The following is a 25,725-nucleotide window of genomic DNA, read 5'->3' as shown; positions in this document are numbered from 1 at the left end:
GGATTTTTAATGAATTTTTTAGCATTTTTTTCCGATATTTTAATGATTTTTTTAGATTTTTATAGGGATTTTTCTGTTATTTTTAGTGGATTTTTGGGCAGGTTTTGGGTCAGGCTGACACTCCCAGATTGGTAAAAATTCGGGGAATTTTTGGGAAATTTTTGGGAATTTTTGGGGAATTTTTTTTCCCATTTTTTGGGATTTTTTTTCTGATTTTTTTGTGATTTTTTGAGGTTTCTAAGGGGTTTTTTTAGGAATTTTTAGTGGATTTTTGAGCAGTTTTTAGGTCAGGGTGACACTCCCAGATTGGTAAAAATTCAGGGATTTTTTGGGAATTTTTTGGGAATTTTTTTGGAATTTTTATCATTTTTTCCGATTTTTTGTGATTTTTTGAGGCTTTTTTAAGGGATTTTTTTGTTATTTTTTGTGGGTTTTTGGGCAGGTTTTGAGTCAGGCTGACACTCCCAGATTGGTAAAAATTTGGGGAATTTTTGGGAATTTTTGGGGAATTTTTTGGGAATTTTTATCATTTTTTCCGATTTTTTGATGATTTTTTTAGATTTTTATAGGGATTTTTTTGGTGATTTTTTGTGGGTTTTTGAGCAGTTTTTAGGTCAGGGTGACACTCCCAGATTGGTAAAAATTCGGGCAATTTTTGGGAAATTTTTGGGAATTTTTTGGGAATTTTTAGCATTTTTTTCCGATTTTTTGAGTGGTTTTTTAGGGTTTTTTTAGGGATTTTTTTGTTATTTTTTGTGGGTTTTTGGGGTAGGTTTTGGGTCAGGGTGACACTCCCAGATTGGTAAAAATTTGGGGAATTTTTGGGAATTTTTGGGAATTTTTGGGGAATTTTTTGGGAATTTTTTGATGATTTTTTTCCGATTTTTTTGGGGGTTTTTTTCTGATTTTTTTGTGATTTTTTGAGAATTTTAAAGGGGTTTTTAAGGAATTAATATTTTGAGCAGGTTTTGAGTCAGGGTGACACTCCCAGATTGGTAAAAATTCAGGCAATTTTTGGAAATTTTTGGGAATTTTTTGGGAATTTTTTGGGAATTTTTAGCATTTTTTTCCGATTTTTTGAGGGTTTTTTCAGGTTTTTAAGGGGTTTTTTAAGGAATTTTTAGTGGATTTTTGGGCAGTTTTTAGGTCAGGGTGACACTCCCAGATTGGTAAAAATTCAGGCAATTTTTGGGAATTTTTTTGGAATTTTTGGGGAATTTTTAGCTTTTTTTCTGATTTTTTTCTGATTTTTTTGAGGTTTTTAAGGGGTTTTTTTAGGAATTTTTAGTGGATTTTTGGGCAGTTTTTAGGTCAGGGTGACACTCCCAGATTGTTAAAAATTCGGGGATTTTTTGGGAATTTTTTGGAATTTTTAGCATTTTTTCCGATTTTTTGATGATTTTTTTAGATTTTAATAGGGATTTTTCTGTTATTTTTAGTGGATTTTTGGGCAGGTTTTGGGTCAGGCTGACACTCCCAGATTGGTAAAAATTTGGTGAATTTTTGGGAAATTTTTGGGAATTTTTGGGGAATTTTTTGGATTTTTTTTCCAAATTTTTGAGGGTTTTTTAAGGGTTTTAAGGGTTTTTTTAGGAATTTTTAGTGGATTTTTGGGCAGTTTTTAGGTCAGGGTGACACTCCCAGATTGGTAAAAATTCAGGCAATTTTTGGGAATTTTTTTGGGAATTTTTTGGGAATTTTGGGGAATTTTTTGGATTTTTTTTCTGATTTTTTTGGTGATTTTTTGAGATTTTTAAAGGGTTTTTAAAGGAATTTTTATTAATATTTTGAGCAGGTTTTGGGTCAGGATGGCACTCCAAGATTGGTAAAAATTCAGGCAATTTTTGGAAATTTTTGGGAAATTTTTTGGGAATTTTTGGGGAATTTTTAGCAATTTTTTAAAAATTTTTTGGTGATTTTTTCGTGATGTTTTGTGGGTTTTTTGTGATTTTTTTCACTTTTTAAAAGGAATTTTTAGTGATTTTTGAGCAAGTTTTTGGTCAGGATGAGCCTTTCAGATTATTAAAAATTTAGGGAAATTTTGGGAATTATTTGGGAATTTTTGGGGATTTTTTTGGGAATTTTTAGCATTTTTTCCAATTTTTTAGGGATTTTTTTTCGACTTTTTTGGTGATTTTTTTTTGGTTTTTTAGTGATTTTTGTGTAGGTTTTGGGTCAGGATAACACTCCTGGATTGGTAAAAATTTAGGGAATTTGGGGGGATTTTTGGGGAATTTTTGGGAATTTTTTTAGGATTTTCCCCAATTTTTTAGGGGTTTTTTAATCTGATTTTTTGGTGATTTTTTGGGGATTATTTAAGATTTTTGGACAGGTTTTGGGTCAGGATGAAACTCCCAGATTGGTAAAAATTTGGGGAAATTTTGGAGATTTTTGGGGAATTTTTGAGGAATTTTTTGGGAATTTTTGGTGATTTTTTTGGTGATTTTTTTGTGATTTTTTTGTGTTTTTTTTTTTTTTTTTTGTGATTTTTAATGGATTTTTGGGTCAGTTTTGGGTCAGGGCGACACTCCCAGATCGGTGAAAATTTGGGGAATTATTGGGAAGTTTTGGGATTTTTTTTTTTAAATTTTTAGCATTTTTTCCTGATTTTTTAGGGATTTTTTCCTGATTTTTTTGTGATTTTTTTCTCATTTTTGGGGGTTTTTAAAGTGATTTTTTGGGTGGGTTGTGGGTCAGGATGACCCGTCCAGATTATTAAAAATTTGGGGAAGTTTGGGGAATTTTTGGGAATGTTTTGGGGAATTTTTGGGATTTTTTTTTCCCAATTTTTTAGGGATTGTTTTTTCTGCATTTTTAATGTTTTTTGCGAATTTTTAAAGGAATTTTTAGGAATTCTTTGGGCAGGTTTTGGGTCAGGATGACACTTCCAAATTGGTGAAAAAATTGGGAATTTTTTGGGATCGTTTTCCAATTTTTTAGGAATTTTTTAAGGTTTTTTTTTAATTTTTGGAGGAATTTTTTAGGATTTTTTTTATTTTTGAGGATTTAATTTTTTTATTACTTTTTAATAATTTTTTAGAAATTTTTTTGCTTTTTTTATTTCAAGTTTTTGGGAATTTTTTAGGATTTTTAAAAAAATTTTTTTAGGAATTTTTGTGTCCCCCATGGACCGTTCCAAGTGGCTTCGGGGGGGGGATCCCAAATCCTTGGGCTGTTCCATCTCCCCACGGGGGGGGATCCCAGTGTCCCCAAGGTGTCCCCAAGGTGCCACCCCCCATTTCAGTGTCCCCAAATCCCCATGGGGGGGTCCCAGTGTCCCCAGGTGTGTCCCCAATGTCCCCATGGACCGTTCCAAGTCCCTTCAGGGGGGGATCCAGGATCTTTGGGCCGTTCCATCTCCCCACGGGGGGGATCCCAGTGTCCCCAAGGTGTCCCCAAGGTGCCACCCCCCATTTCAGTGTCCCTGCAGGTTCCTGGTGGCAATCCCAGTGTCCCCAACGTGTCCCCAGTGTCCCCATGGACCGTTACAAGTCCCCTCAGGGGGGGATCCAGAATCCTTGGACAGTTCCATCTCCCCACAAGGGGGGTCCAGCCCCCTCTAGCGATGTCCCCAAGGTGCCACCCCCCATTTCAGTGTCCCCAAATCCCCGTGGGGGTGTCCCAGTGTCCCCAGGTGTGTCCCCAGTGTCCCCATGGACCGTTCCAAGTCCCTTCAGGGGGTGATCCAGGATCTTCGGGCCGTTCCATCTCCCCCCGGGGGGGGTGTCCAGCCCCCTCTAGCGATGTCCCCAAGGTGCCACCCCGCCGTTTGCTGTCCCCGCAGGTTCCTGGTGGCCGTGCCGGCGGTGGCCTCGCGGGGCGTGTCCCTGCACAGCGGGCGCCCCCCGCCGTGGGCGCAGCGGCAGCGGCAGCGCCTGGAGCAGCACCTGAGGGAGGAGCTGCGGGCCCGGGGGGCTCACCTGGCCCAGGGGCTGCACACGCAGTTCCCCGACCCCCGGCTGGTGCAGTACGACTGCGGTACGGGGACACTGGGGACACTGGGGACATTGGGGACATTGGGGACATTGGGGACATTGGGGACATTGGGGACATTGGGGGGATTGGGGACATTGGGGACACTGGGGGGATTGGGGACATTGGGGACATTGGGGACATTGGGGACAGTGGGGACACTGGGGACATTGGGGACACCTTGGGGACATTGGGGACATTGGGGGAATGGGGACATTGGGGACATTGGGGACATTGGGGCTCACCTGGCCCAGGGGCTGCACACGCAGTTCCCCGACCCCCGGCTGGTGCAGTACGACTGCGGTACGGGGACATTGGGGGACACTGGGGACACTGGGGACACCTTGGGGACATTGGGGACATTGGGGACATTGGGGACACTGGGGACACTGGGGGGGTTTGGGACATTGGGGACATTGGGGACAGTGGGGACACTGGAGACAATGGGGACATTGTGGGGGGTTGGGGACATTGGGGACATTGGGGGGATTGGGGACACTGGGGACAGTGGGGGCACTGGGGGACATTGGGGGGATTGGGGACAGTGGGGACATTGGGGACATTGGGGGGATTGGGGGGACATTGGGGACATTGGGGACATTGCGGGGATTTGGGACATTGGGGACATTGGGGACATTGGGGACACTGGAGACACTGGGGCTCACCTGGCCCAGGGGCTGCACACGCAGTTCCCCGACCCCCGGCTGGTGCAGTACGACTGCGGTACGGGGACACCTTGGGGACATCGGGGACATTGGGGACACCTTGGGGACACTGGGGACATCGGGGACATTGGGGACATCGGGGACACTGGGGACATTGGGGACATTGGGGGGATTGGGGACATTGGGGACATCCAGAGGGACATTGGGGACATTGGGGGGATTGGGGATATTGGGGACATTGGGGACATTGGGGACATTGGGGACACTGGGGACACTGGGGACATTGGGGACATTGGGGACATTGGGGGGATTGGGGACATTGGGGACACTGGGGGGATTGGGGACAGTGGGGACACTGGGGGGATTGGGGACACTGGGGACATTGGGGACATTGGGGACATTGGGGACATTGGGGACATTGGGGACAGTGGGGACATTGGGGACATTGGGGACATTCGGGACATTGGGGACATCGGGGACACTGGGGACATTGGGGACATTGGGGACATTGGGGACATTGGGGGGATTGGGGACATTGGGGACAGTGGGGGCACTGGGGACAGTGGGGACACTGGGGACATTGGGGACATTGGGGACATCCAGAGGGACATTGGGGACATTGGGGGGATTGGGGATATTGAGGACATTGGGGACATTGGGGACACTGGGGACATTGGGGACATTGGGGACATTGGGGGCATTGGGGACATTGGGGACACTGGGGACATTGGGGACACTGGGGGGATTGGGGACACTGGGGGGATTGGGGACACTGGGGACATTTTGGGTCTGGGGGTCACAGGATGGCAGGAGGAGCCAGAGGGACTTTGGGGACATCGGGGACATCGGGCACACCTGGGCCAGAGGGCGCTGGCAGGACCCTGCACCCAAATCTCCGACCCTCACCTGTCTCACCTGTCCCTCACCTGTCCCTCACCTGTCCCTCACCTGTCTCACCTGTCCCTTACCTGTCCCTTACCTGTCCCTTACCTGTCTCTTACCTGTCCTTTTCTAATTAGTGTTTCACCTGTCCCTTACCTGTTCCACCTGTCCCAGGTGTGTCTCACCTGTCCCTCACCTGTCCCTCACCTGTCCCTTACCTGTTCCACCTGTCCCAGGTCTGTCTCACCTGTCCCTCACCTGTCTCACCTGTCCCTCACCTGTCCCACCTGTCTCACCTGTCCCTCACCTGTCCCTCACCTGTCTCACCTGTCCCTTACCTGTCCCTCACCTGTCCCTTACCGGTCCCTTACCTGTCCCACCTGTCTCACCTGTCTCTCACCTGTCTCACCTGTTCCTGCTGCCATCCCAGTGCCTTTCCTGTCCCTCACCTGTCCCATCCATCTTTTCCTATCTGAGCTGTCCCAGCTGTGTCTCCCCTGTCCCTCACCTGTCCCTCACCTGTCCCTCACCTGTCCTTCACCTGTCCCTCACCTGTCCTTTCCTATCCCTCCTGTCTGTATCCCTCACCTGTCCCTCATCTGTCTCACCTGTCCCTCACCTGTCCCTCACCTGTCTCACCTGTCCCTCACCTGTCCCACCTGTCTCACCTGTCCGTCACCTGTCCCACCTGTCTCACCTGTCTCACCTGTCCCTCACCTGTCCCTCACCTGTCCCTCACCTGTCCCACCTGTCTCACCTGTCCCTCACCTGTCTCACCTGTCCCTCACCTGTCTCACCTGTCCCTCACCTGTCGCAGGTAAGCTGCAGGCGCTGGACGTGCTGCTGCGGCGCCTGCGGGCGGGCGGGCACCGCGTGCTGATCTTCACGCAGATGACGCGCATGCTCGACGTGCTGGAGCGGTTCCTCACCTTCCACGGGCACATCTACCTGCGCCTGGACGGCTCCACCCGCGTCGAGCAGAGACAGGTGAGCCCGGGATACACCTGGGGATGGGTTAGAGACACCTGGGACACACCTGGGCACACCTGGGAGGGCTCAGGGCATGCTCGACGTGCTGGAGCGCTTCCTCACCTTCCACGGGCACATCTACCTGCGCCTGGACGGCTCCACCCGCGTCGAGCAGAGACAGGTGAGTGTGGGACACACCTGGGGATGGGCTAGAGACACCTGGGACACACCTGGGTGGGGTTAGAGACACCTGGGACACACCTGGGGATGGGTTAGAGACACCTGGGACACACCTGGGACACACCTGGGGATGGGTTAGAGACACCTGGGACACACCTGGGAGGCAGTTACAGACACCTGAGACACACCTGGGTGGGGTTAGAGACACCTGGAGGCAGTTAGAGACACCTGGGATACACCTGGGTGGGGTTAGAGGCACCTGGGACACACCTGGGTGGGGTTAGAGACACCTGGGACACACCTGGGGATGGGTTAGAGACACCTGGGACACACCTGGGGATGGGTTAGAGACACCTGGGACACACCTGGGACACACCTGGGACACACCTGGGACACACCTGGGTAGGGTTAGAGACACCTGGGACACACCTGGGTGGGGTTAGAGACACCTGGGACACACCTGGGGATGGGTTAGACACACCTGGGACACACCTGGGCACACCTGGGAGGGCTCAGGGCATGCTCGACGTGCTGGAGCGCTTCCTCACCTTCCACGGGCACATCTACCTGCGCCTGGACGGCTCCACCCGCGTCGAGCAGAGACAGGTGAGCCCGCGACACACCTGGGACACACCTGGGGATGGTCAGACACACCTGGGACACACCTGGGTGGGGTTAGAGACACCTGGGACACACCTGGGTGGGGTTAGAGACACCTGGGACACACCTGGGTGGGGTTAGAGACACCTGGGACACACCTGGGTGGGGTTAGAGACACCTGGAATACACCTGGGACACACCTGGGGATGGGTTAGAGACACCTGGGACACACCTGGGTAGGGTTAGAGACACCTGTGAGACACCTGGGACACACCTGGGTAGGGTTAGAGACACCTGGGACACACCTGGGTGAGGTTAGAGACACCTGGGACACACCTGGGTAGGGTTAGAGACACCTGGGACACACCTGGGTGGGGTTAGAGACACCTGGGACACACCTGGGTGGGGTTAGACACACCTGGGACACACCTGGGTGGGGTTAGAGACACCTGGGACACACCTGGGCACACCTGGGAGGGCTCAGGGCATGCTCGACGTGCTGGAGCGCTTCCTCACCTTCCACGGGCACATCTACCTGCGCCTGGACGGCTCCACCCGCGTCGAGCAGAGACAGGTGAGCCCGCGACACACCTGGGTGGGGTTAGAGACACCTGGGACACACCTGGGTGGGGTTAGAGACACCTGGGACACACCTGGGCACACCTGGGACACACCTGGGGATGGGTTAGAGACACCTGGGACACACCTGGGTGGGGTTAGAGACACCTGGGACACACCTGGGTATGGTTAGAGACACCTGGGACACACCTGGGTGGGGTTAGAGACACCTGGGACACACCTGGGTAGGGTTAGAGACACCTGGGCACACCTGGGTGGGGTTAGAGACACCTGGGACACACCTGGGGATGGGTTAGAGACACCTGGGACACACCTGGGTGGGGTTAGAGACACCTGGGACACACCTGGGTGGGGTTAGAGACACCTGGGACACACCTGGGCACACCTGGGTGTGGGTGTCCTCTCAGGTGTCCCCTCAGGTGTCCCTAATGGACCCCAATTTGGTGCTTCCAGGTGTGCCCCAGGTATCTCAGGTGTGCCCCAGGTATCTCAGGTGTGCCCCAGGTATCTCAGGTGAGCTCCTGAGTGCTCTGAGCTCAATCCCAGGTGTCTCAGGTGTGCCCTGTGCTCACTCCCAGGTATCACAGGTGTGCCCCAGGTATCTCAGGTGTGCCCTGTGCTCAGTCCCAGGTATCTCAGGTGTGCCCCAGGTGTCTCAGGTGAGCTCCTGAGTGCCCCGAGCTCACTCCCAGGTGTCTCAGGTGTCTCCTAGGTATCTCAGGTGTGCCCCAGGTATCTCAGGTGTGCCCCAGGTATCTCAGGTGTGCCCCAGGTATCTCAGGTGAGCTCCTGAGTGCTCCAAGCTCACTCTCAGGTATCTCAGGTGTGCCCCGAGCTCACTCCCAGGTATCTCAGGTGTGTCCTAGGTGTCTCAGGTGTACCCCAGGTGTGCCCCAGGTATCTCAGGTGTGTCCTAGGTGTGCCCCAGGTGTGCCCCAGCTGTGCCCAGGTGTCACAGGTGTCCCAATTTCTCCTTCCCTCCACCTTTTTTTACCCCGATTTTTTTCCTGGTCCCCTCCCCTGCCCCGCCCTCACCTGTGCCCTCACCTGTGTCTCACCTGTGCCTCACCTGTGTCTCACCTGTGTCTCACCTGTGTCTCACCTGTGCCCCACCTGTGCCCTCACCTGTGTCTCACCTGCGCAGGCGCTGATGGAGCGCTTCAACGCCGACAAGCGAATCTTCTGCTTCATCCTGTCCACGCGCTCGGGCGGCGTCGGCGTCAACCTGGCGGGGGCGGACACGGTGGTGTTCTACGACTCGGACTGGAACCCCACCATGGACGCGCAGGCCCAGGACAGGTGCCACCGCATCGGCCAGACCCGCGACGTCCACATCTACAGGTGAGCGCACCTGGGCCGCACCTGGGGGGTTTGAGGTGGATACGTGCTGTTATTGGGGAGGTATGGACTCACCTGTGCAGGTATTGGGGAGTTATGGACTCACCTGGAGCACCTGGAGCTCACCTGTGCAGGTGTTGGGGAGTTCTGGACTCACCTGTGCAGGTATTGGGGAGTGATGGACTCACCTGCAGCACCTGGAGCTCACCTGTGCAGGTATTGGGGAGGTATGGACTCACCTGGAGCACCTGGAGCTCACCTGTGCAGGTATTGGGGAGTTATGGACTCACCTGTGCAGGTATTGGGGAGTGATGGACTCACCTGGAGCACCTGGAGCTCACCTGTGCAGGTATTGGGGAGTGATGGACTCACCTGGAGCACCTGGAGCTCACCTGTGCAGGTATTGGGGAGTGATGGACTCACCTGTGCAGGTATTGGGGAGTTAGGAGCTCACCTGGAGCACCTGGAGCTCACCTGTGCAGGTATTGGGGAGTGTTGGACTCACCTGGAGCACCTGGAGCTCACCTGTGCAGGTATTGGGGAGTTATGGACTCACCTGTGCAGGTATTGGGGAGGTATGGACTCACCTGGAGCACCTGGAGCTCACCTGTGCAGGTATTGGGGAGGTATGGACTCACCTGGAGCACCTGGAGCTCACCTGTGCAGGTATTGGGGAGTGATGGACTCACCTGGAGCACCTGGAGCTCACCTGTGCAGGTATTGGGGAGTTATGGACTCACCTGTGCAGGTATTGGGGAGTTAGGAGCTCACCTGGAGCACCTGGAGCTCACCTGTGCAGGTATTTGGGGAGTGATGGACTCACCTGGAGCACCTGGAGCTCACCTGTGCAGGTGTTGGGGAGGTATGGACTCACCTGGAGCACCTGGAGCTCACCTGTGCAGGTATTGGGGAGTGATGGACTCACCTGGAGCACCTGGAGCTCACCTGTGCAGGTATTGGGGAGTTATGGACTCACCTGTGCAGGTATTGGGGAGTTATGGACTCAACTGGAGCACCTGGAGCTCACCTGTGCAGGTATTGGGGAGTTATGGACTCACCTGCAGCACCTGGAGCTCACCTGTGCAGGTATTGGGGAGTGTTGGACTCACCTGGAGCACCTGGAGCTCACCTGTGCAGGTATTTGGGAGGTATGGACTCACCTGGAGCACCTGGAGCTCACCTGTGCAGGTATTGGGGAGTTATGGACTCACCTGGAGCACCTGGAGCTCACCTGTGCAGGTGTTGGGGAGGTATGGACTCACCTGGAGCACCTGGAGCTCACCTGTGCAGGTGTTGGGGAGTTATGGACTCACCTGGAGCACCTGGAGCTCACCTGTGCAGGTGTTGGGGAGGTATGGACTCACCTGGAGCACCTGGAGCTCACCTGTGCAGGTATTGGGGAGTTAGGAGCTCACCTGGAGCTCCTGGAGCTCACCTGTGCAGGTATTGGGGAGGTATGGACTCACCTGTGCAGGTATTGGGGAGTGATGGACTCACCTGGAGCACCTGGAGCTCACCTGTGCAGGTATTGGGGAGTTATGGACTCACCTGGAGCACCTGGAGCTCACCTGTGCAGGTATTGGGGAGTGATGGACTCACCTGTAGTACCTGGAGCTCACCTGTGCAGGTATTGGGGAGGTATGGACTCACCTGGAGCACCTGGAGCTCACCTGTGCAGGTATTGGGGAGTTATGGACTCACCTGTGCAGGTATTGGGGAGTTATGGGCTCACCTGGAGCACCTGGAGCTCACCTGTGCAGGTATTGGGGAGTTATGGACTCACCTGGGGCACCTGGAGCTCACCTGTGCAGGTATTGGGGAGGTATGGACTCACCTGTGCAGGTATTGGGGAGTGATGGACTCACCTGGAGCACCTGGAGCTCACCTGTGCAGGTATTGGGGAGGTATGGACTCACCTGGAGCACCTGGAGCTCACCTGTGCAGGTATTGGGGAGTTATGGACTCACCTGGAGCTCCTGGAGCTCACCTGTGCAGGTATTGGGGAGTTATGGACTCACCTGTGCAGGTATTGGGGAGTGTTGGACTCACCTGGAGCACCTGGAGCTCACCTGTGCAGGTATTGGGGAGTTATGGACTCACCTGGAGCACCTGGAGCTCACCTGTGCAGGTATTGGGGAGTTATGGACTCACCTGGAGCACCTGGAGCTCACCTGTGCAGGTATTGGGGAGTTATGGACTCACCTGTGCAGGTATTGGGGAGGTATGGACTCACCTGTGCAGGTATTGGGGAGTGATGGACTCACCTGGAGCACCTGGAGCTCACCTGTGCAGGTATTGGGGAGTTCTGGAGCTCACCTGTGCAGGTATTGGGGAGTTAGGAGCTCACCTGGAGCACCTGGAGCTCACCTGTGCAGGTATTGGGGAGTTATGGACTCACCTGTGCAGGTATTGGGGAGTTATGGACTCACCTGTGCAGGTATTGGGGAGTTATGGACTCACCTGTGCAGGTATTGGGGAGTTATGGACTCACCTGGAGCACCTGGAGCTCACCTGTGCAGGTATTGGGGAGTTATGGACTCACCTGGTGCACCTGGAGCTCACCTGTGCAGGTATTGGGGAGTGTTGGACTCACCTGGAGCACCTGGAGCTCACCTGTGCAGGTATTGGGGAGTGATGGACTCACCTGGAGCACCTGGAGCTCACCTGTGCAGGCATTGGGGAGTTAGGAGCTCACCTGGAGCACCTGGAGCTCACCTGTGCAGGTATTTGGGTACCTGAGGGGTTATTGGGGTACCTGGGCAGGCCCAGGACAGGTGCCACCGCATCGGCCAGACCCGCGACGTCCACATCTACAGGTGAGCGCACCTGGGCCACACCTGGGGGGGTCTGAGCAGGTTTGAGGGTGGTTTGTGCCATTATTGGGGAGTTAGGAGCTCACCTGGAGCACCTGGAGCTCACCTGTGCAGGTATTGGGGAGTTATGGACTCACCTGGAGCACCTGGAGCTCACCTGGGCAGGTATTGGGTAGTTCTGGACTCACCTGGAGCTCCTGGAGCTCACTTGTGCAGGTATTGGGGAGTTAGGAGCTCACCTGGAGCACCTGGAGCTCACCTGTGCAGGTATTGGGGAGTTATGGACTCACCTGTAGCACCTGGAGCTCACCTGTGCAGGTATTGGGGTACCTGGGCAGGCCCAGGACAGGTGCCACCGCATCGGCCAGACCCGCGACGTCCACATCTACAGGTGAGCGCACCTGGGCCACACCTGGGGGGTTTGAGGGTGGTTTGTGCCGTTATTGGGGAGTGATGGACTCACCTGGAGCACCTGGAGCTCACCTGTGCAGGTATTGGGGAGTTAGGAGCTCACCTGGAGCACCTGGAGCTCACCTGTGCAGGTATTGGGGAGGTATGGACTCACCTGGAGCACCTGGAGCTCACCTGTGCAGGTATTGGGGAGTTATGGACTCACCTGTGCAGGTATTGGGGAGTGATGGACTCACCTGGAGCACCTGGAGCTCACCTGTGCAGGTATTGGGGAGTTATGGACTCACCTGTGCAGGTGTTGGGGAGTTATGGACTCACCTGGAGCACCTGGAGCTCACCTGTGCAGGTATTGGGGAGGTATGGACTCACCTGGAGCACCTGGAGCTCACCTGTGCAGGTGTTGGGGAGTTATGGACTCACCTGGAGTACGTGGAGCTCACCTGTGCAGGTATTGGGGAGTTATGGACTCACCTGTGCAGGTATTGGGGAGTTAGGAGCTCACCTGGAACACCTGGAGCTCACCTGGGCAGGTATTGGGGAGTTCTGGACTCACCTGTGCAGGTATTGGGGAGTTATGGACTCACCTGGAGCACCTGGAGCTCACCTGTGCAGGTATTGGGGAGTGATGGACTCACCTGGAGCACCTGGAGCTCACCTGTGCAGGTATTGGGGAGTTAGGAGCTCACCTGTGCAGGTATTGGGGAGTGATGGACTCACCTGTGCAGGTATTTGGGTGTCAGGAGCTCACCTGGAGCACCTGGGTGCTCACCTGGGCAGCTGCGAGCTCACCTGTGCCATTTCTGTCACCTGTGCCATCTGTCTCACCTGTCTGACCTGTATCTCACCTGTCTCACCTGTGCTCACCTGTCTGACCTGTATCTCACCTGTCTCTCACCTGTCTCACCTGTGCCCACCTGCAGGCTGGTCCCAGTGCAGAACACCCTGGGGCTCACCTGGGGCTGTTCCCTGGCTCACCTGTGCATTACCTGTCCGTTATTTGTGTGCTCACCTGTCCTTACCTGTCTCTCACCTGTCTCACCTGTCTCACCTGTCTGTGTCCCACCTGTCTGTGTCTCACCTGTCTCACCTGTCTGTGTCTCACCTGTCTCACCTGTCTCACCTGTCTCACCTGTCTGTGTGTCACCTGTCTCACCTGTTTAGGAGGAGATGGATGTCAAGGTGCTGCAGTTCCAGGCTCACCTGTGTGCTCACCTGTCCTTACCTGTTTCACCCGGGGCTGTTCCCCTGTCTCACCTGTCTCTCACCTGTCCTTACCTGTGCTCACCTGTCCTCACCTGTCCTCACCTGTGCTCACCTGCAGGCTGGTCACAGTGCAGGAGAACACCCTGGGGCTCACCTGGGGCTGTTCCCTGGTGTTACCTGTGTCTCACCTGTGCTCACCTGTCTCACCTGTGCTCACCTGCAGGCTGATCAGCGAGTGCACGGTGCAGGAGAACACCCTGGGGCTCACCTGGGGCTGTTCCCTGGTGTTACCTGTCCTTACCTGTGTGCTCACCTGTCTCACCTGTCTCACCTGTCTCACCTGTGCTCACCTGCAGGCTGATCAGCGAGCGCACGGTGCAGGAGAACACCCTGGGGCTGTTCCTGTGTTACCTGTGCATCACCTGGGGCTGTTCCTGTGTTACCTGTGCATCACCTGGGGCTGTTCCCAGGTGTTACCTGTCCGTACCTGTGTGCTCACCTGTGCTCTCCTTTATCTCACCTGTCTCACCTGTGCTCACCTGCAGGCTGATCAGCGAGCGCACGGTGGAGGAGAACACCCTGGGGCTCACCTGGGGCTGTTCCCTGGTGTTACCTGTGTGCTCACCTGTATCTCATCTGTCTCACCTGTCCTACCTGTGTGCTCACCTGTGTGCTCACCTGTGCTCACCTGCAGGCTGATCAGCGAGCGCACGGTGGAGGAGAACACCCTGGGGCTGTTCCCTGGTGTTACCTGTCCGTACCTGTGTGCTCACCTGTCTCACCTGTGTCTCACCTGTCTCACCTGTGCTCACCTGCAGGCTGATCAGCGAGCGCACGGTGCAGGAGAACACCCTGGGGCTGTTCCCAGGTGTTACCTGTCCTTACCTGTGTGCTCACCTGTCTCACCTGTGTCTCACCTGTCTCACCTGTGCTCACCTGCAGGCTGATCAGCGAGCGCACGGTGCAGGAGAACACCCTGGGGCTCACCTGGGGCTGTTCCCTGGTGTTACCTGTCCTTACCTGTGTCTCACCTGTGCTCACCTGCAGGCTGATCAGCGAGCGCACGGTGCAGGAGAACACCCTGGGGCTGTTCCTGTGTTACCTGTGCATTACCTGGGGCTGTTCCCCTGTCTCACCTGTGCTCACCTGTGTGCTCACCTGTCTCACCTGTCTCACCTGTCTCACCTGTGCTCACCTGCAGGCTGATCAGTGAGCGCACGGTGCAGGAGAACACCCTGGGGCTGTTCCTGTGTTACCTGTGCATTACCTGGGGCTGTTCCCCTGTCTCACCTGTCTCTCACCTGTATCTCACCGGTGCTCACCTGTGTCTCACCTGTGCTCACCTGCAGGCTGATCAGCGAGCGCACGGTGCAGGAGAACACCCTGGGGCTGTTCCCTGGTGTTACCTGTCTGTACCTGTGTGCTCACCTGTCTCACCTTTATCTCACCTGTGTCTCACCTGTCTCACCTGTGCTCACCTGCAGGCTGATCAGCGAGTGCACGGTGCAGGAGAACACCCTGGGGCTCACCTGGGGCTGTTCCCTGGTGTTACCTGTCCGTACCTGTGTGCTCACCTGTTTCACCTGTGCTCACCTGTGCTCACCTGTGCTCACCTGTGCTCACCTGCAGGCTGATCAGCGAGTGCACGGTGCAGGAGAACACCCTGGGGCTGTTCCTGTGTTACCTGTGCATTACCTGGGGCTGTTCCCCTGTGCTCACCTGTGTCTCACCTGTCTCACCTGTCTCACCTGTCCATACCTGTGTGCTCACCTGTATCTCACCTGTTTCTCACCTGCCCGTACCTGTGCTCACCTGCAGGCTGGTCAGCGAGCGCACGGCGCAGGAGAACACCCTGGGGCTGTTCCTGTGTTACCTGTGCATTACCTGGGGCTGTTCCCTGGTGTTACCTGTCCGTACCTGTCCATACCTGTGTCTCACCTGTCTCACCTGTGCTCACCTGCAGGCTGATCAGTGAGCGCACGGTGGAGGAGAACACCCTGGGGCTCACTTGGGGCTGTTCCCTGGTGTTACCTGTGTGCTCACCTGTATCTCACCTGTCTCACCTGTCCTACCTGTGTGCTCACCTGTGCTCACCTGTCTCACCTGTGCTCACCTGCAGGCTGATCAGCGAGCGCACGGTGCAGGAGAACACCCTGGGGCTCACCTGGGGCTGTTCCCAGGTGTTACCTGTCTGTACCTGTGTGCTCACCTGTGCTCACCTGTCTCACCTGTGCTCACCTGCAGGCTGATCAGCGAGCGCACGGTGCAGGAGAACACCCTGGGGCTGTTCCTGTGTTACCTGTGCATTACCTGGGGCTGTTCCCAGGTGTTACCTGTGCATTACCTGTGTGCTCACCTGTCTCACCTGTGCTCACCTGTGCTCACCTGTGCTCACCTGCAGGCTGATCAGCGAGCGCACGGTGCAGGAGAACACCCTGGGGCTGTTTCTGTGTTACCTGTGCATTACCTGGGGCTGTTCCCTGGTGTTACCTGTCTCACCTGTGTGCTCACCTGTCTCATCTGTGCTCACCTGCAGGCTGATCAGCGAGTGCACAGTGGAGGAGAACACCCTGGGGCTCACCTGGGGCTGTTCCCTGGTGTTACCTGTCCGTACCTGTGTGCTCACCTGCCTCACCTTTACCTCACCTGTGTGCTCACCTGTCTCTCACCTGTGTGCTCACCTGTCTCACCTGTCCGTACCTGCAGGCTGATCAGCGAGCGCACGGTGCAGGAGAACACCCTGGGGCTGTTCCTGTGTTACCTGTGCATTACCTGGGGCTGTTCCCTGGTGTTACCTGTGTGCTCACCTGTGTGCTCACCTGTCTCACCTGTGTCTCACCTGTATCTCACCTGTGTCTCACCTGTCTCACCTGTCTCACCTTTATCTCACCTGTGTCTCACCTGTGCTCACCTGCAGGCTGATCAGCGAGCGCACGGTGCAGGAGAACACCCTGGGGCTCACCTGGGGCTGTTCCCTGGTGTTACCTGTGTGCTCACCTGTCTCTCACCTGTCCTTACCTGTATCTCACCTGTATCTCACCTGTCTCACCTGTCCGTACCTGCAGGCTGATCAGCGAGCGCACGGTGGAGGAGAACACCCTGGGGCTGTTCCTGTGTTACCTGTGTGTTCACTTGTCCTTACCTGTCTCTCACCTGTCTCATTTGTATCACACCTGTGCTCACCTGTCCGTACCTGTGCTCACCTGCAGGCTGATCAGCGAGCGCACGGTGCAGGAGAACACCCTGGGGCTGTTCCTGTGTTACCTGTGCATTACCTGGGGCTGTTCCCTGGTGTTACCTGTCCTTACCTGTCCATACCTGTGTCTCACCTGTCTCACCTGTCCGTACCTGCAGGCTGATCAGCGAGCGCACGGTGCAGGAGAACACCCTGGGGCTCACCTGGGGCTGTTCCCAGGTGTTACCTGTGTGCTCACCTGTCCTACCTGTGCTCACCTGTGCTCACCTGTGCTCACCTGCAGGCTGATCAGCGAGCGCACGGTGCAGGAGAACACCCTGGGGTTCACCTGGGGCTGTTCCCAGGTGTTACCTGTCCTTACCTGTCCATACCTGTGCTCACCTGTATCTCACCTGTCCGTACCTGTGCTCACCTGCAGGCTGATCAGCGAGCGCACGGTGCAGGAGAACACCCTGGGGCTGTTCCTGTGTTACCTGTGCATTACCTGGGGCTGTTCCCCTGTCTCACCTTTATCTCACCTGTGTCTCACCTGTCTCACCTGTCCGTACCTGCAGGCTGATCAGCGAGCGCACGGTGGAGGAGAACATCCTCAAGAAGGCCAACCAGAAGCGGCTCCTGGGCGACATGGCCATCGAGGGCGGCAACTTCACCACCGCCTACTTCAAACAGGTGAGCCCGCCAGGTGAGCCCGCCAGGTGAGCCCGCCAGGTGAGCCCAGGGCGGGGCCGGCGCCTGGGGGGGGCACAGGTGGGGTTTGGGGGGTTTCAGGTGAGTTCCAGGTGTGGTGGGACTTCCTGAGGGCACTTTGGGGGTGTGCAGGTGAGGCTCAGGTGTGTCCAGGTGAGGTTTAGGTGTGCCCAGGTGAGGCTCAGGTGTGTCCAGGTGAGGCTCAGGTGTGTCCAGGTGAGGTTCAGGTGTGCCCAGGTGAGGCTCAGGTGTGCCCAGGTGAGGCTCAGGTGTGTCCAGGTGAGTCTAGGTGTGTCCAGGTGGGGCTCAGGTGTGCCCAGGTGAGGTTCAGGTGGGCACAGGTCAGTCTAGGTGTGTCCAGGTGAGGCTCAGGTGTGTCCAGGCGAGGTTCAGGTGTGCCCAGGTGAGGCTCAGGTGGGTCTAGGTGGGTTCATGTGTGCCCAGGCGAGGTTCAGGTGTGTCCAGGTGAGGTTTAGGTGTGTCCAGGTGGGGCTCAGGTGTGTCCAGGTGGGGCTCAGGTGTGCCCAGGTGAGGTTCAGGTGGGCGCAGGTCAGTCTAGGTGTGCCCAGGTGAGGCTCAGGTGTGTCCAGGTGAGGTTTAGGTGTGTCCAGGTGGGTCTAGGTGTGCCCAGGTGAGGCTCAGGTGTGTCCAGGTGAGGCTCAGGTGGGTTCAGGTGAGGTTCACGTGAGGTTCTGCTGTGCCTAGGTGGGTTCAGGTGTGTCCAGGTGACACTCAGGTGTGCCCAGGTGAGGCTCAGATGTGCCCAGGTGAGGTCCAGGTGTGTCCAGGTGAGGTTCAGGTGTGCCCCAGCGAGGTTCAGGTGTGCCCAGGTGAGGTTCAGGTGTGTCCAGGTGAGGTTCAGGTGTGTCCGGGTGAGGTTTGGGTGGATCCAGGTGGGTTCAGGTGAGCCCAGGTGGGTTCAGGTGTGCCCAGGTGGGTTCAGGAGGTTTGGGTGGATCCAGGTGGGTTCAGGTGAGCCCAGGTGAGGTTCAGGTGTGCCCAGGTGGGGTCAGGTGTGTCCAGGTGAGGTTCAGGTGTGTCCAGGTGAGGTTCAGGTGAGTCTAGGTGTGCCCAGGTGCTCCTAGGTGAGGCTCAGGTGTTCCAGGTGAGACTCAGGTGTGTTCCAGGTGAGGTTCAGGTGGGTCTAAGTGAGGCTCAGTTGTGCCAGGGTGAGTTCAGGTGTGCCCAGGTGAGGCTCAGGTGTGCTCAAATGAGGCTCAGGTAGATCTAGGTGGGTTCAGGTGTGCCCAGGTGAGGCTTAGGTGTTTCCAGGTGTGTTCAGGTGTGTCCAGGTGGGTCTAGGTGAGGCTCAGGTGTGCCCAGGTGGGGCTCAGGTGAGTCTAGGTGGCTTCAGGTGCCCCCAGGTGTGTTCAGGTGTGAGCCCAGGTGTGTTCAGGTGCGCCAGGTGAGCACCCAGGTGCCCCCAGGTGTGTTCAGGTGCCCCCAGGTGTGTTCAGGTGTGAGCCCAGGTGTGTTCAGGTGCCCCCAGGTGAGTGCCCAGGTGCCCCCAGGTGTGTTCAGGTGTGCCAGGTGAGCACCCAGGTGAGCCCAGGTGTGTTCAGGTGCCCCCAGGTGTGTTCAGGTGCGCCAGGTGAGCGCTCAGGTGCCCCCAGGTGTGTTCAGGTGCCCCCAGGTGTGTTCAGGTGCCCCCAGGTGCCCCCAGGTGTGTTCAGGTGCCCCCAGGTGAGTGCCCAGGTGCCCCCAGGTGTGTTCAGGTGCGCCAGGTGAGCCCAGGTGTGTTCAGGTGCCCCCAGGTGAGTGCCCAGGTGCCCCCAGGTGTGTTCAGGTGCGCCAGGTGAGCCCAGGTGTGTTCAGGTGCCCCCAGGTGAGCCCAGGTGCCCCCAGGTGTGTTCAGGTGCCCCCAGGTGTGTTCAGGTGCCCCCAGGTGCCCCCAGGTGAGCCCAGGTGCCCCCAGGTGCCCCCAGGTGAGCCCAGGTGTGTTCAGGTGAGCCCAGGTGTGTTCAGGTGTGCCAGGTGAGTGCCCAGGTGCCCCCAGGTGCCCCCAGGTGAGCCCAGGTGCCCCCAGGTGTGTTCAGGTGCCCCCAGGTGCCCCCAGGTGCCCCCAGGTGAGCCCAGGTGTGTTTCTTTCCCCGCAGCAAACCATCCGCGAGCTGTTCGACATGGCGCCCGAGGAGCCACCGCGGGACAGGGACGGCGACGGGGACAGAGAGAGGGACAGAGGGGACAGAGGGGACAGAGGGGACAGAGGGGACAGGGACAGGGACAGGGACAGGGACAGGGACAGGGACAGGGACAGGGACAGGGACGGGCCTGAGGACGACGAGGACCCCGCGGCCACCAGGAGGACGCACATCCTGGAACAGGTGAGGGACACCTGGGACAGGTGAGGGACACCGGGGACAGGTGAGGGACACCTGGGGCCCTGATGGCCTCAATGTCCCCAAGTGTCCCCAAATGGCCCCGGTGGCCTCGGTGTCACCAAGGGGCTCCAAATGGCCCCAATGGTCTCAGTGTCCCCAAATGTCCCCAAATGGCCTCGATGGCCTCAGTGTCACCAGATGTCCCCAAGTGGCCCCGATGTCCCTAAGTGTCCCCAAGTGGCCCCGATAGTCTCCATGTCCCCGATGTCCCCAATGTCCCCAAATGGCCCCAATGGTCTCAGTGTCCCCAAATGACCCTGGTGGCCTCGATGGCCTCGGTGTCACCAAATGTCCCCAATGGCCCCAATGGCCCCAAATGTCCCCAAATGTCCCCAAAATGGCCTCGATGTCCCCAATGTCCCCAAATGGCCCCAGTGGTCTCAGTGTCCCCAAATGGCCCCGATGGCGCCAAATGGTTCCAATGGCCACAAGGTCCTCGATGGCCTTGCTGTCCCCAATGTCCCCAAATGGCCCTAAAATGGCCCTGATGTCCCCAATGTCCCCAATGTCCCCAAATGGCCTCGATGTCCCCAAATGGCCCTGATGGCCTCGATGGCCTTGGTGTCCCCAATGTCCCCAAATGGCCTCAGTGGCCCCAGTGTCACCAAGTGGCTCCAGATGGCCCCGATGGCCCCGATGGTCTCGGTGTCCCCAATGTCCCCAATGTCCCCAATCTCTCCAATGTCTCTAGTGTCCCCAAGTGTCCCCAAAGCCTCCATTGTGCCTGATGTCCACAAATGTCCCCAATATCCCCAGTGTCCCCACTGTCCCCAATGTCCCCAATGTCCCCAGTGTCCCCATTGCCCCCAGTGTCCCCACTGTCCCCGATGTTCCTGATGTCCCCAATCCCTGAGGATGTCCCCAATGTCCCCCATGATGTCCCCCCGGTGTCCCCAGGCGCTGTGCGGGGCCGAGGACCCCGAGGACATCCGCGCGGCCTCGCAGGCGCATGCCGAGCACGTGTCCCCAGTGTCCCCGATGTGCCCAATGTCCCCAATGTCCCCAATGTCCCCAGTGTCCCCAATGTCCCCAATGTCCCCAGTGTCCCCAGTGTCCCCAATGTCCCCAACCCCCTCAATGTCCCCAGTGTCCCCAGTGTCCCCAATGTCCCCAATGTCCCCAGTGTCCCCAGTGTCCCCAATGTCCCGTGTCCCCGATGTCCCCAATGTCCCCAATGTCCCCAGTGTCCCCAGTGTCCCCAATGTCCCCAATGTCCCCAATGTCCCCAATGTCCCCAGTGTCCCCAGTGTCCCCAGTGTCCCCAATGTCCCCAGTGTCCCCAGTGTCCCCAATGTCCCCAATGTCCCCAGTGTCCCCAGTGTCCCCAATGTCCCCAACCCCCTCAATGTCCCCAGTGTCCCCAGTGACCCCAATGTCCCCAATGTCCCCAATGTCCCCAATGTCCCCAGTGTCCCCATTGCCCCCAATATCCCCAATGTCCCCAGTGTCCCCAGTGTCCCCAATGTCCCCAATCTCTGATGATGTCCCCAATGTCCCCAACACCCCCAATGTCCCCAATGTCCCCAATGTCCCCAGTGTCCCCAGTGTCCCCAATGTCCCCAATGTCCCCAATGTTCCCAGTGTCCCCAATGTCCCCAATGTCCCCAATGTCCCTGATGTCCCCAATCCCTGAGGATGTCCCCAGTGTCCCCAACGATGTCCCCCCGGTGTCCCCAGGCGCTGTGCGGGGCCGAGGACCCCGAGGACATCCGCGCGGCCTCGCAGGCGCAGGCCGAGCACGTGTCCCCAGTGTCCCCATTGTGTCCCCATTGTGCCCCCAATGTCCCCAATGTCCCCAGTGTCCCCAATGTCCCCACTGTCCCTAGTGTCCCCAATGTCCCCAGTGTCCCCAGTGTCCCCAGTGTCCCCAGTGTCCCCAATGTCCCCATTGTGCCCCCAATGTCCCCAATGTCCCAATATCCCCAATGTCCCCAATGTCCCCAATGTCCCCCATGATGTCCCCCCGGTGTCCCCAGGCGCTGTGCGGGGCCGAGGACCCCGAGGACATCCGCGCGGCCTCGCAGGCGCAGGCCGAGCACGTGTCCCCAGTGTCCCCAATGTCCCCAGTGTCCCCAATGTCCCCAGTGTCCCCAAGGTGTCCCCAGTGTCCCCAATGTCCCCAATGTCCCCAATCCCCCCAGTGTCCCCACTGTCCCCAGTGTCCCCATTGCCCCCAGTGACCCCAATGTCCCCAGTGTCCCCAATGTCCCCAGTGTCCCCAATGTCCCCGATGTCCCCAGTGTCCCCAGTGTCCCCAGTGTCCCCAATGTCCCCATTGCCCCCAGTGTCCCCAGTGTCCCCAGTGTCCCCAATGACCCCATTGTGTCCCCAATGTCCCCAATGTCCCCAGTGTCCCCAATGTCCCCAATGTCCCCAATGTCCCCCATGACGTCCCCAACGTCCCCCCGGTGTCCCCAGGCGCTGTGCGGGGCCGAGGACCCCGAGGACATCCGCGCGGCCTCGCAGGCGCAGGCCGAGCACGTGGCGGCGCTGGCCGAGTTCAGCGAGCAGCTGAGCCCCGAGGACGGGCCCGAGGAGGAGCTGAGCAAGGCCGAGCAGGAGATCGCCGCCCTGGTGGAGCAGGTGAGCACACCTGGGCAGGGGAGACACACCTGGGGTAGGTGAGGGCAGGTGAGACACACCTGGGCAGGTGAGACACACCTGGGGTAGGTGAGACACACCTGGGGCAGGTGAGACACACCTGGGGCAGGTGAGCACACCTGGGCAGGTGAGGGCAGGTGAGCACACCTGGGCAGGTGAGCACACCTGGGCAGGTGAGGGCAGGTGAGCACACCTGGGCAGGTGAGCACACCTGGGCAGGTGAGACACACCTGGGCAGGTGAGCAAGGCCGAGCAGGAGATCGCCGCCCTGGTGGAGCAGGTGAGCACACCTGGGCAGGTGAGGGCAGGGGAGACACACCTGGGCAGGTGAGACACACCTGGGGCAGGGGAGACACACCTGGGGCAGGTGAGACACACCTGGGCAGGTGAGACACACCTGGGCAGGTGAGACACACCTGGGCAGGTGAGACACACCTGGGGTAGGTGAGACACACCTGGGGTAGGTGAGCAAGGCCGAGCAGGAGATCGCCGCGCTGGTGGAGCAGGTGAGCACACCTGGGCAGGTGAGACACAGCTGGGCAGGTGAGACACACCTGGGCAGGGGAGGGCAGGTGAGCACACCTGGGCAGGTGAGACACACCTGGGGTAGGTGAGACACACCTGGGCAGGTGAGGGCAGGGGAGACACACCTGGGTAGGTGAGACACACCTGGGGCAGGTGAGCAAGGCCGAGCAGGAGATCGCCGCGCTGGTGGAGCAGGTGAGCACACCTGGGCAGGTGAGGGCAGGTGAGACACACCTGGGGCAGGGGAGCACACCTGGGCAGGTGAGACACACCTGGGCAGGTGAGCACACCTGGGGCAGGTGAGACACACCTGGGCAGGTGAGCAAGGCCAAGCAGGAGATCGCGGCGCTGGTGGAGCAGGTGAGCACACCTGGGCAGGTGAGGGCAGGGGAGACACACCTGGGGCAGGTGAGACACACCTGGGCAGGTGAGACACACCTGGGGCAGGTGAGACACACCTGGGGCAGGTGAGCACACCTGGGCAGGTGAGGGCAGGTGAGACACACCTGGGGCAGGTGAGCACACCTGGGCAGGTGAGCAAGGCCGAGCAGGAGATCGCCGCGCTCGTGGAGCAGGTGAGCACACCTGGGCAGGTGAGACACACCTGGGGCAGGTGAGACACACCTGGGGTAGGTGAGCACGGCCGAGCAGGAGATCGCGGCCCTGGTGGAGCAGGTGAGCACACCTGGGCAGGTGAGGGCAGGTGAGACACACCTGGGGCAGGTGAGACACACCTGGGCAGGGGAGCACACCTGGGGTAGGTGAGGGCAGGGGAGACACACCTGGGGGAGGTGAGACACACCTGGGGGAGGTGAGCACACTTGGGGCAGGTGAGACACACCTGGGGTAGGTGAGACACACCTGGGGCAGGTGAGGCACACCTGGGCAGGTGAGGGCAGGTGAGACACACCTGGGCAGGTGAGACACACCTGGGACAGGTGAGACACAGCTGGGGTAGGTGAGACACACCTGGGCAGGTGAGACACACCTGGGGTAGGTGAGCACACCTGGGGTAGGTGCGACACACCTGGGCAGGTGAGACACACCTGGGGCAGGTCAGACACACCTGGGGCAGGTGAGACACACCTGGGGCAGGTGAGACACACCTGGGGTAGGTGAGACACACCTGGGCAGGTGAGACACACCTGGGGCAGGTGAGGGCAGGTGAGACACACCTGGGCAGGTGAGACACACCTGGGGTAGGTGAGACACAGCTGGGGCAGGTGAGGGCAGGTGAGGGCAGGGGAGACACACCTGGGGCAGGTGAGACACACCTGGGGCAGGTGAGCACACCTGGGCAGGTGAGCACACCTGGGGCAGGTGAGGGCAGGGGAGACACACCTGGGTCAGGTGAGACACACCTGGGCAGGTGAGACATACCTGGGGCAGGTGAGGGCAGGTGAGACACACCTGGGCAGGTGAGACACACCTGGGCAGGGGAGACACACCTGGGCAGGTGAGACACACCTGGGGTAGGTGAGACACACCTGGGGCAGGTGAGACACACCTGGGGTAGGTCAGACACACCTGGGGCAGGTGAGACACACCAGGGCAGGTGAGACACACCTGGGCAGGTGAGACACACTGGGGCAGGTGAGACACACCTGGGCAGGTGAGACACACCTGGGGTAGGTGAGACACACCTGGGCAGGTGAGACACACTGGGGCAGGTGAGACACACCTGGGCAGGTGAGACACAGCTGGGCAGGTGAGACACACCTGGGGCAGGTGAGACACACCTGGGGTAGGTGAGACACACCTGGGGCAGGTGAGGGCAGGTGAGACACACCTGGGCAGGTGAGGGCAGGTGAGACACACCTGGGGTAGGTGAGACACACCTGGGGCAGGTGAGACACACCCAGGGCAGGTGAGACACACCTGGGCAGGTGAGACACACCTGGGGTAGGTGAGACACACCTGGGCAGGTGAGACACACTGGGGCAGGTGAGACACACCTGGGCAGGTGAGGGCAGGTGAGGGCAGGTGAGACACACCTGGGGCAGGTGAGACACACCTGGGGCAGGTGAGACACACCTGGGGCAGGTGAGACACACCTGGGGTAGGTGAGCACACCTGGGGAAGGTGAGACACACCTGGGGCAGGGGAGACACACCTGGGTTAGGTGAGACACACCTGGGCAGGTGAGCACACCTGGGGCAGGGGAGACACACCTGGGCAGGTGAGCACACCTGGGGCAGGGGAGACACACCTGGGGCAGGGGAGACACACCTGGGCAGGTGAGACACACCTGGGGCAGGTGAGACACACCTGGGGTAGGTGAGACACACCTGGGCAGGTGAGACACACCTGGGGCAGGGGAGACACACCTGGGGTAGGTGAGACACACCTGGGCAGGTGAGACACACCTGGGCAGGTGAGACACACCTGGGGCAAGTCAGACACACCTGGGGTAGGTGAGACACACCTGGGGCAGGTGAGACACACCTGGGCAGGTGAGACACACCTGGGGCAGGGGAGACACACCTGGGGTAGGTGAGACACACCTGGGCAGGTGAGACACACCTGGGCAGGTGAGACACACCTGGGGCAAGTCAGACACACCTGGGGTAGGTGAGACACACCTGGGGCAGGTGAGACACACCTGGAGCAGGTGAGCACACCTGGGCAGGTGAGACACACCTGGGCAGGTGAGATACACCTGGGCAGGTGAGACACACCTGGGCAGGTGAGCAAGGCCGAGCAGGAGATCGCTGCTCTGGTGG

The 25,725-nt window shown here is 57.7% G+C and overlaps 1 protein-coding gene across 1 annotated transcript in view; it reads left to right on the top strand.

Moving 5' to 3' along the window:
* The first annotated feature begins 3,743 nt into the window (after window positions 1-3,743).
* Window positions 3,744-25,725, top strand: part of LOC132341315 (helicase SRCAP-like) — a 29,179-nt gene continuing 7,197 nt past the window's right edge. The window contains exons 1-6 of the mRNA XM_059872773.1: window positions 3,744-3,978; window positions 6,337-6,506; window positions 8,992-9,188; window positions 17,363-17,477; window positions 19,592-19,819; window positions 22,295-22,459. Coding sequence (XP_059728756.1) covers window positions 3,744-3,978; window positions 6,337-6,506; window positions 8,992-9,188; window positions 17,363-17,477; window positions 19,592-19,819; window positions 22,295-22,459 — 1,110 coding nt within the window. The remainder of the gene's footprint in view (window positions 3,979-6,336; window positions 6,507-8,991; window positions 9,189-17,362; window positions 17,478-19,591; window positions 19,820-22,294; window positions 22,460-25,725) is intronic.

The sequence above is a fragment of the Haemorhous mexicanus genome, chromosome 38 (genome assembly GCF_027477595.1).
Source record: "Haemorhous mexicanus isolate bHaeMex1 chromosome 38, bHaeMex1.pri, whole genome shotgun sequence".
Taxonomy (NCBI): domain Eukaryota; kingdom Metazoa; phylum Chordata; class Aves; order Passeriformes; family Fringillidae; genus Haemorhous; species Haemorhous mexicanus.
This window is presented reverse-complemented; position numbering and strand designations above follow the sequence as displayed.